General features: G+C 40.6%; 1 protein-coding gene across 1 annotated transcript; it reads right to left on the bottom strand.

Moving 5' to 3' along the window:
- Positions 1 to 1632: 1632 nt before the first annotated feature.
- On the bottom strand, positions 1633 to 3030 carry HBE1 (hemoglobin subunit epsilon 1). Its single transcript, XM_032427119.1, has 3 exons — positions 2939 to 3030; positions 2593 to 2815; positions 1633 to 1761 (listed from the first exon to the last, which is right to left on the bottom strand). The coding sequence occupies exons 1-3, from the start codon at positions 3028 to 3030 to the stop codon at positions 1633 to 1635; spliced, it is 444 nt and encodes a 147-aa protein (XP_032283010.1).
- Positions 3031 to 18209: the final 15179 nt, after the last annotated feature.

Genomic DNA, 18209 nt, shown 5'->3' with positions numbered 1-18209 from the left:
GTCAAGATTCCTGAGCAACCTAGCAATGACTCCCTCAAGAGTGATTGAGTCATGCCACTTCCTCAGGAGTATCCCCAAGTCAGTGCCTAGCCTCTTGTTAGATTCCGCCCCTCCCTCCCCCCACCCCCAGGCTGGGAGATTTCAGTCATCAACTACCAGCTCCTTCCTTGTCATTCACCCCAGCCAGTCAGATATCATCTTTTCCTCACTCTACCTCTGCTCATCCTTCACATTTTTGCAGATGTCACTGCTCTTGGGTTTAGGCCATTATGGCTGTTGCTCTGAATTAGCATCCATGTCTAGCCTCTGCAAATTTGAATTCGTTTTGTGTGAATTAAGTTGATTACTTTCCCCCCAACTACTATTCCTTGAGTCATTATAGTTCTAAGGATATTTATTGTTTACTCTTGCCAAAAGCTTAGTAATAGTTTTTATATTTATATTCAGGTTTTTATTTTTATATTATTTTATTTTTATATTCAAAATTCATTCAGTGAACTTTATCCTGGCATTATCTTGTCTTTCCTAATGCTCTACCTATGTCTTACTGTCTCCTCTATTTCCAGAAAGCCATTTTCCTGCAAGTCACGAAGCCCTAGCTTACTGGTTTTAGACTATGAGCCTTTGTTAGTATCTCCTCTACTCCATGAAGTCTTGATCATTCTCCCCTCCCCCAAATTCATACAGTATCCTAATTCCAACTTTATTTTAGTGCATGTTACATTTGATTATAAAATAACACACAGGGGCGCCTGGGTGGCTCAGTCATTGAGCGTCTGCCTTCGGCTCAGGTCATGATCCCAGAGTCCTGGGATCGAGCCCCGCATCGGGCTCCCTGCTCTGCAGGAAGCCTGCTTCTCCCTCTCCCACTCTCCCTGTTTGTGTTCCCTCTCTCGCTGTGTCTCTCTCTGCCAAATAAGTAAATAAAATCTTTAAAAAAATAAATAAATAAAATAACACACAATGATTTCATGTGTCTTAGCCTTGGCTCCCCATTGAGACCATGGAACCCTTTGGGAAAGAAGAGGTTATTGTTGGTTATTTTTCTGGAAAGCTCCCAGCCATCCCTCAACTCATCTTCTTATGTCCAATTCAGCCTCACAAGATATATGATAAGTTAGCTGATTCAATATGTACATTAAAGCAAATTGAAAAATAACCCTAGCCTAGACCTTAGATCCTTGCAAAGGTTTTAAAGCTAAGACATGTGCCACAAATCTATCTTATTTTTTTCTGAGGCACTGCTTAGCACCTCCTTCCTTCCCCTCTACAGTAACTTTTTGCCACACTGCCCTGTAAATCCCTGCCCGCTTAACTAACACTTTCCCCCACCCAGAAAACTTCTTCCCCATTCTATCATCCACCAAGATCCTCTAGAATCCTCCCATAATGTCTGTCTTCCCAAAGGAGCTCTTATTTTTTCCTATGTCTCCTCCCACCCCTCAGCCAATGAAACTTTTCTCCTTTAACACGAGGGTGAAAGATGGAGAAGACACAATATTAATTTCTGATTATTGAATAGAATGAACTTTATTAAACAGAAACTGTGCTCTCAAGGCCAAACCCAAATCCCCATATGCAGAAGGAGGACACTGGGGACACAGAAGGGTACTGCTGAACTGGAAAGAGGACTCAGTGGTACTTGTGGGCCAGAGCAGTTGCAACACCAGCCACCAGCTTCTGCCAAGCAGCCTGTACACCAGGGGTGAATTCTTTGCCAAAATGAGAAGCCAGAATGATCACCAATACGTTGCCCAGGAGCTGTTAGGTGAAAGATAAAATGACAAATTGGCATGTTGAGTAGAAGTTCTCAAAAAGAATTGCAGAAAAAGTGGCTCAATACCTATACTCCCTGCCAAGTCCACACCTTAAACTGCTCCAAGGTGTGTGCCTGCAAAAAGCTCAGATAAGCTAGTCCCTAAATTCAATGTAATGAGTGAGCTCTCCATTCAACTCCCTGCCTCCCAAGCCACCATTTTTATTTGCATCTCTCCCTCCCTCTCTTATCTACCAACTGGTTAATTCTTGTAATAATGGGATTTTAGGGCTGCATGGGTGCCCAGAGTGAGTTTATTTAAAGTCTCCAATCAGTGCAGGAACAAGCCTCCATTTGGTAACAATACTGACAGGTAATTTAATATATTTTAGAGAACTTGTTGTATATTTCTTTGAGAGAGTCTGTCTAAAAATTTTTCCCCCAAATCTCTCCCTAAACTTTAGTCATCAGGACCCACATAAAATTAGACTTTTCACCTTCCTTGAGACAGAACTTTATCTACCAAACACCAAATTCCATTCCTCCTTGAACAAGTCTGCTATTCTCTGATGTCATTCTCTAGGATGAACACATCTGGTTCTGACAAAAGTACTTGAAAACTTTTAAGCAAACTCTGGCTGCTAATAGCCCTTTACTGTCACTAATCCTGAATCAAGGTGGTCCTGGTTATGCACATTGGAGATGTGTCCTTCTAAAACCAAGTTCGAACCATAATTTCTGAAATTTTTGTTAGTCTTTCCAATCAAAGACTCAACTTCCATTATTATCTCAAAGTGAAAAGTAATAAAAGAGCACATGAACATTTCCTGACTCACTCTGAAGTTCTCGGGATCCACGTGCAGCTTGTCACAGTGCAGCTCACTCAGCTTAGCAAAGACGCCCTTGAGATTGTCCATGTTCTTAATAGCATCTCCAAAGGAAGTCAGCACCTTCTTGCCATGGGCCTTGACCTTGGGGTTACCCATGATGGCAGAGGCAGAGGACAGGTTGCCGAAGTTGTCAAAGAACCTCTGGGTCCAGGGGTAAACGACCAGGAGCCTATGTGATGGAACCATTGCAGATGGAAAATCAGAGACTTTCAAAAATCTTGAGGAATTTCCTGGTCAATTGGCCAGGTTCATATTCACCACCCTTTCCCATGCCTTGAAACCCAGTGCCTACCTGGCCAAGGCCTCGCCTCCAGCCTCTTCCACATTCACTTTGCCCCACAGGCTAGTAACAGCAGTCTTCTCCTCAGCACTAAAATGCACCATGATGTCAGGTCTGGGAGCTTACAGGTGATCAGAGAGAGAAGTAGGTTTGTGTTATTCCTGGAAGCTGTCACCTTTTATTCTTTACTGCTGACCTTCTGGCCCCTTGTTCCTCCTAGTTCTTTGAAGTCATTGGTCAAGGCTAAGCTGTGTCCCTCAGGGGTGGAGTCAGATCAGGAAAGGGTCAACAATGAAGAATGTACACGGAACTTGTGATAATGTATATTGGTTCCTGAGACAGCCTTCCTTTGTTGGCTCCTCTTCTGTCCTCAACACAATTTACCATTCATTCTCCTTTTCACCCTCTTTTCTCCCCAGGTGATACTCCAAGATGACATCCTTTCTTCTTCTCCAAGAAAAACCTATTGAAAGGAGCTAAGCCCAAGATAGGGGAAGAGTTTCAGTCAAAACAGTTTTAATATTTGAGTTAAAGATGGTAACAGGGACAAGAACAGAGTCAAAAAGAAAAAAGTACAGTTGTTGACACAGAATCTCAGCCAGTTTTGTTTTTTTTTTTTAAGATTTTATTTATTTGCGAGAGAGAGAATGAGAGACAGAGAGCATGAGAGGGAGGAGGGTCAGAGGGAGAAGCAGACTCCCCGCCGAGCAGGGAGCCCGATGTGGGACTCGATCCCGGGACTCCAGGATCATGACCTGAGCTGAAGGCAGTCGCATAACCAACTGAGCCACCCAGGCGCCCCTGAATCTCAGCCAGTTTTAACTCACTTGAGGAGTGGATTGTAACCAAGCCTCTGGTTCTTAGTTTTCCAAAGGAGACAAAACACATACATGGTTACTTCAGGGAGCTGAACAGAGTAACAAGGGATCCACAATAGGACTAAGACCTCAATCCCAAAGTACAATACCTGAGGGTAATTTCATAGAAAGGACAGAAAGAATAAACTTATGTCCTGTGCTTCCCTGGAACCCTCTCTCTGTCCATTTCTCTGTGATTTCAGGGGAAATTGGCTACTTTGGGGAGATTTCCCTGAGCTCTTTTCTTGATTTTCTGCCCCGCTAATACTTCTTTAATCAGTGAGACAGCTGAGGACTGTGCAATTATTTAAAACCAGGACTTGTGGGACACCTGGGTGGCTCAGTCGTTAAGTGTCTGCTTTCAGCTCAGGTCATGATCCTGGGGTTCTGGGATCGAGCCCCGCGTCGGGCTCCCTGCTCCATGGGGAAGCCTGCTTCTCCCTCTCCCACTCCCCCTGCTTGTGTTCCTTCTCTCGCTGTGTCTCTATTTGTCAAATAAATAAATAAAATCTTTAAAAAATAAAAATAAATAAAAAAATAAAACCAGGACTTGTGATCAAGCTGAGGAATAGATGAACTGGCAGGTAATTAGGCTAGAGGTTGGAGTGTGTTTAATGTTTGTTGCAGCCATAGGTGCCAGAGGCTTCAAATGCCTCTAGTGCCCTTTTGTTTGTTTGTTTGTTTGTTGATGCCACTCTTGTCTTTGGACTTCCCTAAAAACTCAGCATGAACTAGAGTCTGCACCTTGCAACTTTTTCAATTGCAATCCACTGTTATTAGTCTGGAGTCCTGTTGGTATGGTGGTAAGGAATGTTGGAGGAGAAACATTCTATAGTTGTATAATTAAGTTTCAGTCTTTAATGGACCAGTGTTCCTGGGCTGTGACTTTCACAGTGTTTGTTAGCTTTTCCCCTCTTAAGAAAGTCAGGAAAACCTCCCTGGGCTAGACTATATATATTACAGAGTTGAAAAGCAGCATATCTGTAGCTCAGTTCAAGGCTTATCAATTCTGATTCTGAAGTCAGTTCAGGTTGGCTGAGTGTAGTCTCTTACTGCTTAGGTGCTTGTTGATTCAAGCTAAATTATCTCAGCTGCTCATTTTGAAGTACTTTACTTCAAATATGAAATATCATTATTGTCTCCCTTTCCTGGATGAAAAACCCAGGGTTTTTCATGAGTGACATGATTAGAAATAAGTGATATGATTATCCAGATAGATCAGAAAGATTAAATCATCAGAAAAAGTAAACAGTAAGAATATTTATTACATAGAAAATTAAAAAATTAATAAAGTAAAAAACATGTTATGTCTTAAGGTATTTAAATTAAAAGACTTTTTAAAAAGAAATTCCAATTTTTTTTAAAGATTTTATTTATTTATTTGACAGAGAGAGACACAGCGAGAGAGGGAACACAAGAGGGGAGAGGGAGAGGCAGAAGAAAGCCTCCCGCCGAGCGGGGAGCCCGATGCGGGGTTCGATCCCAGGACCGTGGGATCATGACCTGAGCCTAAGGCAGACACTTAACCGCTGAGCCACCCAGGTGCCCCAAGAAATTCCCAATTTTGATAAACATTAATTCCTGCCTCTCAGGTGTTCTGTAGCATTTGTACTTTTGTAAGCTCTCTGAAGGATTTTAAGAAATTTAAGATGTCTCTTAAGCAGGAAAAAATAAAATATTTTCTTAAATCTTTATAGTTAATTTATGACACATATAAATCCTATGAGTCAAATATATCTTTAGGTGCTATTCATGTGGATTATATAAGTCATGCTGTTGGTAGGTAAACTAGGTCTTTGGCCCCACTACATGGTTTTCATTGTATTATCTGAGAAAAATTACTCCAAAATTATTCTTCACCACAAATGAGCTTTTTTTTTTTTTTAATTTTTGAATTTTAAAAGTAGAAAATCATTGACAGGGTTTATAAACCATTGAAGCTATAAAAAGCTGTGTAGGATTCTTTATTAGAGAGGCTATCAGTCTGCTTCCATTATGCGTCAGAATTTATAGTCTCATAACAGAAATAGATGGTATCTATCAAAGGTTCCATGAGGTGTTGCATCCCCCTAGAATAAGTTGGTTACCATGAGTAGCAAGAGATTCCTGTGACTGCCATGCAGGAAGCCAGTGAACATTCTCCGTTCACCGAAGGAATGAGAGAACAGACCACACTGATGTCAGGCAACACGGCTGCTTTCCAAGTCCCGTGCCGCCTCCTCGGCACCATCTCTCACAAAGGCTGTAGGTGAGTCAACCAGAGCTGGGTTTTGTTCTCAGAGTGATTTCTCCCAGTTGGCAGCTTACGATACAAACATCAGTGGTCTGACCTCTGGGATCACTGTGCCTAAGGCATAGCCAGAGATGTGTGTGAATGTTAATTAAGCAAGAGGGAGAGGAAATGGAGGGCCAGAACTCAGTTACTGCACACTTTTCTGCATGATGGACCTGGAAGGTTAAAACTTGAATTTAGCAGCTTAGACAGTCATAAATTTCCCATTTCTTCAGAAATGTAGCTCTATTTTCTTGCTTTCCTTGATGCTTTTTCACCTTAAGTAAAGTTGCCTTCATCTATTTTTGTGATTTGTTTTCAAAAACAGGGAATTCCTGTTTTTTTTTTCCTTGTTTATTGCAAATAATATTGCCCAATGTACTTTATGAACTAAGAAAAATATAGAAAAACATACCGTGAAGGAGTGACTCCATTATTAGAGCCAGGGTTTTCTAATCTTCCTTCCCTTCAGTTTACTGCACTACCACGTGTTATTGGTCCATATCCCATGGCTCTGACCTAAGTCAAGTAATGATTTAATAAACTCTATCCAAGTAGAGTACCTCTGAAGCATGCATAAACCTAATATTTATATTTCTACCTAGGGTTGATTCAAATGGGACTCTTCTAGGTATAGGGCTTAGAATCTTGTATATAGAAGTGATGGAAAAGATCCAATTTTATGCTAAGCTTCCATGTCTACTACTAGAAGATTGGGAAGTCTTTGACTTGGTGACTTCTGAATTCTAAAAACATTTAACGCTTTTTTTTTTAATCTAGGCATGCTATCTTCAGCACTTTGGGTATTCAGTATTGAAGTTATGGCATAACATGTTTCCTGAAGAGAAAATTTACATCTCTCTGGAAAAGGATAAATTTGAGGTTTGGTAAGTAAGCAGGGCTTAAATGGAAGCAGTAATGGTTATGGTTGGACCCCATCCATTAACAAGATCATCCACCACAAGGAATTATGAGAAACTAGCACCCTTTGTTTTGTAGACCTAGTGGGGGCAGCTAGTGATTGCTCCTTCCCTAAACGCTTTGTAGCCCTTGCTAATTTTAGCCCCAGGAGGGTTCTTTCTGAAACCCATTTCCCACAACCCCTATTTTACTGAGTTTGAGGCATCTGAGAGGGAAAGGAATTTCTCCTAGATTCCTAGACCAACGAGCTAATGTAGCACTTCTCTGTACTCCAACCGATTCAGTCCCTAAGGTCACCAATCTTTTCCTGCCCCTGTTTGACTGATTGATCTTTTTGTGTTTTGTTTTTATTTTTGTTTCTCCTCCTCATTCTCTCCCCCTCCTCTTTTTTCTTCTTCCTCCTCTTCCTCCTCTTCCTTCTCCTCTTCTTCTTCTTCAGGTTTGTTAATTCATTTGCTTTCTGGAATTTGGGGGGCTTTTATTTCATTTCGTTTTGTTTTTAATCAACAGAGGCAGGCAGATCCAGTGTTTTTCTCCTTCTAGAGACTTGAGCTGGTGATAGCTGGGTGGGGTCAGAAACTGTGGGCATAGATAAGAGCTCAAGACTACACAGAACTGCAGCAAGGGAGGGAACTAAGACACTAAAGACAGTGAAATTCAGAGTGCTGCTCTTACTGTCTTGAAGACCCTATCCTTGGTTCTTACACGTCAACAAATGCAAGAGATTGTGGGTTAGTGTTTGAAGGTCCTGCAAGGTGAACTGCTCAGAAGTGCCTGATAAATATGTTCTGTGTAATATGCATGCGTGTGTGTGTGATCACAAATATGTGAGTATTATCAGAATATAAAGGCCACAGTGACTAGATAATGTGCAAGGCCTAGGAAGCCAGGGGAATAAATTGCATTCTCTAAATTCAACTGAGATCAAAAGATAAATTTAGTGACAAAAAGAGAGACTGAAAGTCACTTGAAAGAGACAGAATGACCTCCAGGCCAGAAGCTCTTACTTATAATCTTATGAAATGTTCTGATGTATAAAGAAAAAAATGCCAATCATTATAGAGTTGACCAATAAGGAAAGAATAGGAAAAGGAAGATCTCTTTTGTTGGCTTAGAGTCTAGAGATGTTCTGAACCTCACATGACATTTATGTCCATGCCATGGCTAGCCTTGTTATGCAGATGGATGAATAAGCCACATCTGATCCCATTGGCAAGAGGGTTACTTGGCATGATTGCACCCAGCCACCAACCTTTTCACAATTTGTCCCCTCTCCTTTTATCTGATTGATGTAAGGAAAGGACTTATTATTCAATAAATGTGAGTATTGCAGTTGTAAATCTCAATGCAGAATAATAAATAAGTACCCTGGTTTCTAGTTTGGTTTGTGTGCCTTTTATTTGGCCAGAATAAGCCTTCAAGAACCTATCTCAACCTACATGTGGGCCACATCTTGGAACTCGAGAATCTGATCACAGTTCTGCCTGCTGGGGTCTGACTAGCTCTAGCTGGTCTTCCTACTCCCAGCACTGTTCCACCAATTGCTTTGTATGCATACAACAGTGGCTATTTGTCTATATTCTTTGTACTTTTATTTGTGTGTGTTTGACCATTCATTCAACACTGCAAAAGTGCTAAGAACACAGAAGTGAGAAAAGCAAAGTCCCTGTTTTCATGGGGTAAATAGTGGGAGGACTTAGACAAAAGTAACTGAACAAGTAGAATACATGGAATATGCCAGTGTTGCTCAGCGCATTGAGGAAGAGAACACTGGACTGAAGGGCGGAGTGTGATGGCGACAAGGGTGGAATGATATTGCTACTTTAAAAAGCGTGGCAGGAATGTTCTTATATAAGGGGACGCGTGAGAAGAGAGAAGATACCAATAGATGATGAAGGAGCAATTCATACAGAACCGTCATGAAATGTTTAAGGCATAGGGAGTTGCAAATATAAAGATTCTGAAGTGGGAGGATGCTTAGGATTTTCAGGGAATGAAAATAAGTCCAACGCAGGCACAGATGAAGTGAGGGAGAGAGTAGAAGAAGGTGTGGTCATAGAGATGCTAATTTATAAAATTTGTAAAAGCAATAATTCCTGTATCAGAGTTGTAAGAAAAAACATACATAAAACAAATATATATATACATACACATATATGTATATGATTAATGCACTCATTATATCTGCATATATGCATACCTCTATATATGTACAGTTGTTGCCTCTTATTGACCGGGAATGTGTTCCAAGACCCCCAGTGGATGCCTGAAACTGCGAGTAGTCCTGACCCCTATATGTACTCAGTTTTTTCCTATACATACATACTTATGATAAAGTTTATAAATTAAGCACATTAAGAGGTTAACAACAATAACTTTATTTAATAATAGAATAGGACAATTATAACAATATACTGTAATAAAAGTTATGTGACCTCAAAAGGATATGAAGTTTCTTTGGGGGATGAATAAATGTTCTAAAATTGATTGTATTGATGGCTGTACAACTGAGCATATACTAAAATCACAAAACTGTATATTTCAAATGAATCAGTATATAAATTATATCCTAGTAAAGCTGATATACTTACAAGGTTTCTGATTGATATTTCAGATTGATAAACTTAGATATTTCCTTGAAAGCAGTAGGAAAATTTTGATTCCTCCCAACAGCCCAGAGAGATATTTCAGGACCATGTTTCAGGAAGATAATTCTGGTGTATAGGGACAGACAATGTAGGCAGAAATAATGGTCAGGAGACAGTAGCTGCAGTTCAGTGAGGAAATCACAGAGTGTGAAGCATCTCAGAGGCCTGGCGTTGGAAAGGTGGCCTGGAGAAGGAGGAACACATTTCAGAGGCACAACGGGAGAGCTCTATTGGAAGTCTGAGCAAATGGTTCACATGATGGGCCAGGTCCAGACACCAAAAACATTTCCTAAGACAGGGAAGAATCAGGAACAAATACACATATTTCCCCATCACTTCGTCTTTGGGATCTTCCCTTTTTCAGGCCCCTAAAAACCGTATGATCTCTTCTTCTGGTTTACTGTACTTCCATGTTTGTGTCCGAAATAAATTTCATCTCTGCAGACACCACTGTAAACCACATTACTCTGATGATTCTGGAGAACTATATAATAAGGTCTCCTAGGGAATTGTATAGAACTTTGATCTGAGCCCTTGATTAAAAAACAAAAAACAAAAAACAGCTGTTCTAGGGCTGCCCTGAGAAAGACAAGATGGTCAATATGGTAGAACGGTCAGGAGTGAACAGAACTTTGACCTAATGGTTCAGCTGCAGGCAGTGATCCATGCCAAAAGAGGTGGGCAACTCAAAACCTGTGGGCACAGAACAAAGATGGTGGGCTGAGTTCTAGGAAAGTCCTTCCATCTTTATCCTTTGCTAAGAGAATAAACAAGGACTGCATTTCCTCAGACTGTGATGTAGCTTCTGCCACAATTGGCCAAAGCCATATCCTTCAGAGTCCCTCTCTGATAGTATGTCCTCTGCACCAATCATTTGACAAATATTTGTTGACCACCTACTCTGAACCACTGTGGGGATACACGGGCAGATAAACAGACAAAACATAAACAAACAAATACAAAAATGATGCCAGTTCTTTTTTACCAAAAGGAACCCAAGGGTAAAACGTTTGTGTGGAGGGGACATACCACCAGTTCCTTGGGAAATATGAAATTAATTTATTCTAAGATGGATAAATTTTAGGATCTGAGTTACATACAGGTTGAGTAACTTCCTTATAAATTTTAGAGCTTGAAGTCCACACAGGCTGAATAATTTCTGTGAGAAAGACTAGCTTTGCCTAACTCAGGATACTCAGTCCTGAGGACTTCCTTATTTCTGAGTCTTGAATTTCCATGAGCTCTGAACTTTCTGCCCAAGACAGATCCTAGCTGGTGCCCTAGGTGCCTATATTCTCATCCGATTTTCCAGTAGACTATAGCAGACCCTCTTTGGGCCTTGATGAAATAGGACCTCATTCCTTCTCCTGGTTCTGGCTCAGAACCCCATCATTTCTAACAGCTGCTATTACAATCACCTACTAAACTCATCTCTTAACCTCAATAAATACTGGCAGAATGACTTGCTTCCGTGTCCACTTCTCCATCACAGCATTTGTTATTTTGCTGTAAAAATCATCTGTTTATCGGAATGACTACCCACCCCCACCAGAAAAGATGAATTCCTTGAACCCAGTGACATTGCTTCATCTACATTTATTCACATTAGTAAACTAGAGTCTAACACAGAGACTGTTGTAGAGCAGCACTCTGGATATGTTTGCTGAATGCATAAATGAATGACTCTTATCCAACTCCCATTTTGCAATGCAAATTATCTTCCATTTCCACAGATGTGATCTGGTTCTTTGGCTCAAATCTCTAAACCTCATGTCCTCATTCTTCACCTGTAAGGTAATACTGAAACACCTTGGTGTGGAATGAAAATGTCTTCTCTTGTTGGCTCCTGATCCATCTGCAGGCTCTTTCTTACTGATTCTACTCACACAACTCACCTGATTACCATAAGGGGATACCCACAGTTTCCGGTCCTGTGCTATTTCTCTCTGCATCTCTATCTCCTACTGTATTGTCTGGCACAGACCAGCAACGAGAGCAATAATGATAGAAATAATAATAATAGTGGTCATTTCTTCAGTATGTGATCTGCTTCAGGCATTTTTTTTTTAAAAGATTTTTATTTATTTATTTGACAGAAAGAGACAGAGCGAGAGAGGGAACACAAGCAGGGGGAGTGGGAGAGGGAGAAGCAGGCTTTCCGCAGAGCAGGGAGCCCGATGTGGGGCTTGATCCCAGGACCCTGGGATCATGACCTGAGCCGAAGGCAGACACTTAATGACTGAGCCACCCAGGCGCCCCCAGGCATTTTTTTAAGAGATTATTTATTTGAGAGAGAGAGAGTGCACATGCATGAGTAGGAGGGAGGGGCAGAAGGAGAGGGAGAGAGAGAATCTCAAGCAGATTTCTTGCTGAGCACAGAACCCAATGTGGGGCTCAATCTCATAACCCTGAGATCATGACCTACATCAAAACCAAGAGTCGGAGGCTTAACCAACTGAGCCACCCAGGTGCCCCTGTTTCAGGCATTTTTAAGTAGTCTATATGTGACATTCCATAGCCATCAAAACAAACAGATGATCTAAGTATAATTACTACATATTATGTATGATAAAAGATGGTAAGTGATTCTTTAATTTTCCCAAGAACACAAATCAAGAATGCCTGACTCCTAAACTCTTTGCCCCCAACCATTGAGCTATATCTCCTTATTCATACTATGAAGAATGAATGAATCTCCGATTCTTTAGTTAACTTTCAAGTTCAGTCCAATACCACTCTTAAGCATGTCTCTCAACCCAAACTATACTAGTCTCTCTAATCCCATGCTCCAATTTTTTTCTGTCACTTTTTTTCCATGAATTTTGATTTAAATTGTTCATATTCCAGCCCCTCTCTCAGTTATTACACACATAACTCACACCCTATGTTCTACTGTCTCTATAAACATTCTTTAGGTAGATTTCCTTTCTTAATGACTGCACTTACATTAGACATGTGTCATGTTGCTTGTCTCTACTTCTGTACTTGAATCAAGAAGAAAATTTTAACATAGCATCACTAAATCTTCTCTATGTGCTCCTATCAGAGCCAAGTAGACTGACAAGGAGTCACTCATTCACTGACAAAGACCAAAAACTATGCCAAGTATGTACCAGGGCCGGGAATGGACCCTGGATGTCCAGAACCAATACAGCTTGGGACTTCAAGAAGCTCATAGTCATAAATGAATCAAATGTTCATCTAAAAATTCTTGACAGGTCAGTTGAATTAATCTATCTGTCTTTCATTTAAAATTTTTTTTCCCAATTGTGTAATCCCTCAAGTCTGACATATTCAGTCCACATTCTTTTCTGAAACACCTTTCCTCAACATCAATCTACTTGGCCATGCTGCTAGCAAAGGTCCAGTGCTTCAAATTACTCTGATAGAATTAGATTAATGGCTACATATTTTATGAACTAAAAATCCATATGCACGTACTAATAATGGATTTTTTTCTACTTCTAGGTATGAAGGACAACTTGCAAGATTAATATTTGCTGAGCAATGACTGCTCATTCTATGGCATCTATTGAGACAACCAGAAATAACCTTTTAAATCAGAAGGGAACATATTTTAGGAGATGTCATATTCTGCCTCAGGGATCCCCCTCCTCTTCATGATGCTGGTTGGGGTGGAGTTACAGTCACTCAGCAACTTCTCTTTTTCTTACCATCTGTCCTGTAAGACTCCTGCTGGGGACCCAGATAGCAGTCATCACTCAAGGCTGAAAACATCTGTCCACACACCCTAAGCCTCAGCATGACTCAGCATGACTTAGCATGGCTGTCCTGGGGCCAGATCCTGCCCTAGAAGGCTATGCAGACCAAGAAGATAGGGACCAGGGCATTGACTCAGACTGAGCCCTGGCGGAAATGTCTATGTTTGCACTATGGGAAGGCAGCAGCGGAGGTTAATACAAAAATAGAATATGAATTAATGGAAAATTGGTTTATTTAATCAAAGACAAGGAGGCTGGAGGGGATAGAGGAGACTGGGCTTGCAGAAAGTACAGCCATCCAGTAAATGTTTCTGGAGTCCCTGCTAGGTGCTAGACACTAATTTCAGTCCTTGAATTATAAATAAGACATGCATCTTGCCTTTTGGGAGTCCTAGTCAAAAGCAATAGTTAAATATAATACAATATTACACTATTTTCTATACTTAATAGAGTTATGTATGTGGGGATTATGACTCTCTAGGTGTGGTTCCTTTCAGGGAGTAAGTAATGGACTAAAAGATTTTATAAAATTAAGGAAATGTAAGATGGGCCTTGAGAGATGAACATGGATTTTTTTTTTTTTTGATGGTGAATACCTGCCCCCATCTCCCTTCAGGCAAGGTGCATGGAACTAGTTAAAATACAATGAGACAGAGTAATTTTATCTTAGAGAGGAACCTCAGTGATGCATGGTCAGGGAAGGAGACTTCATCACTCGTTATAATGGCTCTCCCTTCCTCCCCTGTTCTACATCATAGGCTTAAATTTACTTGAGTCAGAAAATCACATAAAGCACCAAGGTGTCAGGTGGGGTCTGCATCCCTAATAAAAATAGGGCAGTCAATGTTTTAGCTAAATGTTGCCATGAAGATTTGAGAACTCAGTGACACCAATACCACCTACTTCTTAGATAACCTTGGGTAATTTGCTTAATGTCTCCATGTCTCTGAACTATAAGATGATAATATGACTTAGCTCATAAGGCTGTTATGAGGATTAATTTAGTTCATGATGTAGAGATAGGAACATAGTGTATGCTCACTTAGTATTATCTGTTTTTATAATGTTGTAATAAGTATATACATTAAACCATTAGGGTCACATCTTACTTTCAAAGGATAATTGGAATTACAGATACTTTGAAGCTATTTTTTCTTACTTTCTTTTTCTTCTTTCTTTCTTTCTCTCTTTCTTTCTTTCTTTCTTTCTTTTCTTTTCTTTTTTTAATAAAATTGTGTGTATTTATTATAAAATTGTGTATATATAAGATGATTTGATATATATGTACATAGTGAAATGAATGATTACCACAGTCAAGCTAATTAACATCTTTTCCTCAGAGTTACCTTTTTTTTTTTTTTGGTGTGTGATGAGAACACTGGAAATCTACTCTGAGCAAATTACCAGTATTCAATACGTTATTACTAACTGTATACATCATGCTGTACATTAGATCTCCAGACTTCTTCATCTTATTTAACTGTGACTTTGTACCCTTTGACCAACATCTCCACATTTCCTTCCCCCCACCCCAGCCCAGTAACCGTTGTTCTACCCTCTGCTTCTATATATTCAATTGTTTTTAGATTCCACATATAAATGAGATCATGCATTTCTTCCTCTATGTCTGGCATTTCTTGATTTTCAATCTTGGCAACTGATTCAATTTATTTTGAAACACTCTTCAGACCTCCCCAAACAATTCTATTGGGATATTTAGACAATACGCCATCGTGTTGCAACTTCTGGTCTACCTTCTCCTTCTCTGACCCTCCCATTTACCCATTCCCTTTACTTTCTGTCCCTGTCATACTCCTTCCCCCCTAGTCATCCTTGGACCAGTGAGTGTCTCCCCAGGCAATGGAAGACCTTAAGTGAAAAAACACTGATGGCTAATTTTTGAGAGAGAAAAAGCAGGAGAGCTTAGCCCAACACAGATGCTATAGGGACTTCTAAAAGACTAATCCTGAGTTCTTCTCTCCTGCCTACAGATGAGAAAGACAATGTGAAGCCCAAACTGATTTTGGAGAAGTTAACATACAGAACAGGGTCTTGCTCTGGTAACATTTGGGAAAACTCTTGTCAGTCACTGTAAAGGGAGGTGCAGGGAGCTTGCAGACAATCTCATTGTTTGTATTCCTAACTCATCACCACAGCACTACACCTAGCATGGTTTTGCGTCCTCAGTGCTTGGCACTAGTTAGAATGTCACACAGACTTGTTTGGGGTGGTGAAGTTCCAGGTTACTGCAGGGCAAAGAGAGAGGCAGTGGGTTAAGCCTGAGGAGTAATGGAAGAATATAATACATGAACACTGTCTTCCTCAACCAAACTTGCAGGTTGGCCTAGGGGGTTAAGGGGTCATTTGGACAGATATGGGTCTCCAGTGTTCTCAGGGACCTACCTATAACCTATAATCTGACAATCTCTGTAATCCAAGCTAGGATCTCTTTTTTTTTTAATATTTTCTTTTTTTAAAATTTTATTTTATTATGTTATGTTAATCACCATACATTACATCATTAGTTTTTTGTTGTCAACTTGTTTCCAAATTTTTCTTTACTTCTCTCTCTTTGAAACTTTCCTAAGGAGATGCAACCATGTTGAGGACGTATGGTATGCAACTGTGGCTCAAACCCTGATCTCTAATCTGCGAGGTGTGGAAGTGGGAAGCAGGGGTCAGGAGTACCCACTTGTGTTTCCTGAGTCCACGGTGGATGTCTGTATAGATATTTTGCTATGGAATGGGCATGGTCTTCCACAGTAGCAGAACTGGGCCTACATATAGCCTCACCTCTTACTGGCTCTGTGAGCTGGCACGATTATTTTATCTCTTTGTCTGTCAATCCTCCACTCCTAGAGAGAGGCAATGCAATGTAGACAGTAGGAGAGCCCCGACCACCTGGGTTCAAATCACAAATTGGCTACTTATTAGCTAAGTGCCTTCAAGACATTTTCTGTGCCTTTTAATTTAGAGACATTAATCCAATTCTGAATATTGGTGTAAAGATAAACTAAGTTAATCCATATCATGAACTTCAATTATATCTTAGTATATACTTAAGAAATATTACTCAAGAAATATTACTTATCATTAGAATGAATTATAATATGTTTTATATACTTTGCAGAACTATCATACTAAATGAGACTATTTAAATATCTTAGAATGGCACCTGACTTAGAGAAAGATTTCAGGGAAGTATTAATTCTCATTCTCTTTTCATTTTGCTCTAGTCTACATTTCCTCTATTTCTTTATGTGTCTCTCCTGTGGTTTCTGGTCCCTTAATCAACCTATTTCCTGTTCAACTCCTGGTCAGATTTTTAGTGGACCTCTTATGCTTCAGAATCTTGAGTTGTACATGCTCCCAGTGAAGTGAGGGTTTCTTCAACTGCAAAATTGCTGTCGGCTGGCTTCCTCTGTGCCCTGTGGCTTCAAGTGTTCATCCCTTAAAGCTAAGCTCTGGACTTGGACTGCCATATTGGGAGGATGGCCTTACTGGGGAAAGGATAGGCTTCTGTTGTACATCTCAGACCATTGCTAAAAATTAAATATTGGGTTCTGAGATTGCCTCCACATCTTTAAAAGTGGTTGGTGTTATTTTCTAGAACTTTCCTTTTGCATGGAGCCATCTGGTCCCTAGGGAACCCATAGCTCTGGCCTGAATCTCTGCCAGCAGTACAGACTGTGCATATCTCTACTGATCTTCATAACAATCCCATAAGATAGATACAATTATTACCCTTATTTTACAGATGTCAAAACTGAGCTCAGAAGAGTCAAGGCATTTGTGCCTAGAGGAAGATATGGGGAATCTTATGTGACAGTTGAATATAAAATGCTGCCATGCTGTCCCTCCCTACCCCATCCCATGCTTCCCCCTGAACTTGCAGTCTATCTCCTATGAGAGCCCCGGGCTCCACCCAGAGCCACCAACCTGAGTTGGCCACCTATCTGAGCCCACAGACCTGTAGCCCTTCTGGTCCCTGATAGCTGGCAGCTAGTCCTGCCCTCTCTGCAACTTCTGATAGACACATCTTGCACACCAGCTCTCAAAGCCCTTATGGGGACCTTGAGTTTGCTGAGTCAAAGTTCACTGAAGTCTAAACCCTAAAAGACTCCTGCTTCCAAATTTATAGTCATTGACCTCTCCATCCTTCCTCCTTCATCCACAGGCTATTCCCCTGCTCTCCTGGGCCCATCTGCCTCATGGTGCTCATTAGTTCAGCAAAGGGCTTATGAACAGTAGACTGAGCCTGACTTGGGTCCCAGAACCAGCATTGCCTCTTACATGTTTGACCTCAGGCAAATGCCTTGACTCTTTTGAGCTTAGTCTTGTCATCTAAAAATAGGGATAATAATTACATTACCTTAGAGAGTTGATATGAGGATGGAAGGAAATATGACACACTGTCTTCAAAGCAGTAACTTCATTGATTAGACTTTAGAACACAAAAGATCTCAATAAGTTACAGATTTTATCATCCCCTAATCTTATCTTTCTTCTCCCATGACTCTCCTACTCCATCTCCTAACTCTGCTTCATTCCCCTTCGTGCTCTGTTCATTATTGTGATTCCTTTTATTACTTACAGTGATTCCATATATTTAGAGGGGGACTTGGGGATAAGCTATTAACAAAAGAGGTATTTCTTGGAGAACCATGCTTACCAAATGGACCATCTTAGTAGGCTTTAGGGAGAGGAGAGAGGGTCAAAGTCAAAGTTAGGAGCCAAGGAAGGAACACTGAACAACTGGATTCAGGGCCTCCTGGATGCTGAGTGTAGGAACTTGCTGTCCAGCCTCTAGGTGCTCGGATGATCCCCTCATGGGGAACTCCTTGAACCAACAGGGGCATAGAT

Source organism: Phoca vitulina, unplaced genomic scaffold (assembly GCF_004348235.1).
Source record: "Phoca vitulina isolate PV1807 unplaced genomic scaffold, GSC_HSeal_1.0 scaffold36, whole genome shotgun sequence".
NCBI lineage: Eukaryota > Metazoa > Chordata > Mammalia > Carnivora > Phocidae > Phoca > Phoca vitulina.
This window is presented reverse-complemented; position numbering and strand designations above follow the sequence as displayed.

Excerpts from the sequence above, each read along its gene's own strand:
- HBE1 (XM_032427119.1), bottom strand. The coding sequence starts at position 3,030 with ATGGTGCATTTTAGTGCTGAGGAGAAGACTGCTGTTACTAGCCTGTGG. Across the intron at positions 2,816-2,938 it reads GGAGGCGAGGCCTTGGCCAG|GCTCCTGGTCGTTTACCCCT; the intron begins GTAGGCACTGGG and ends TCCATCACATAG. Across the intron at positions 1,762-2,592 it reads TGGATCCCGAGAACTTCAGA|CTCCTGGGCAACGTATTGGT; the intron begins GTGAGTCAGGAA and ends TTCACCTAACAG.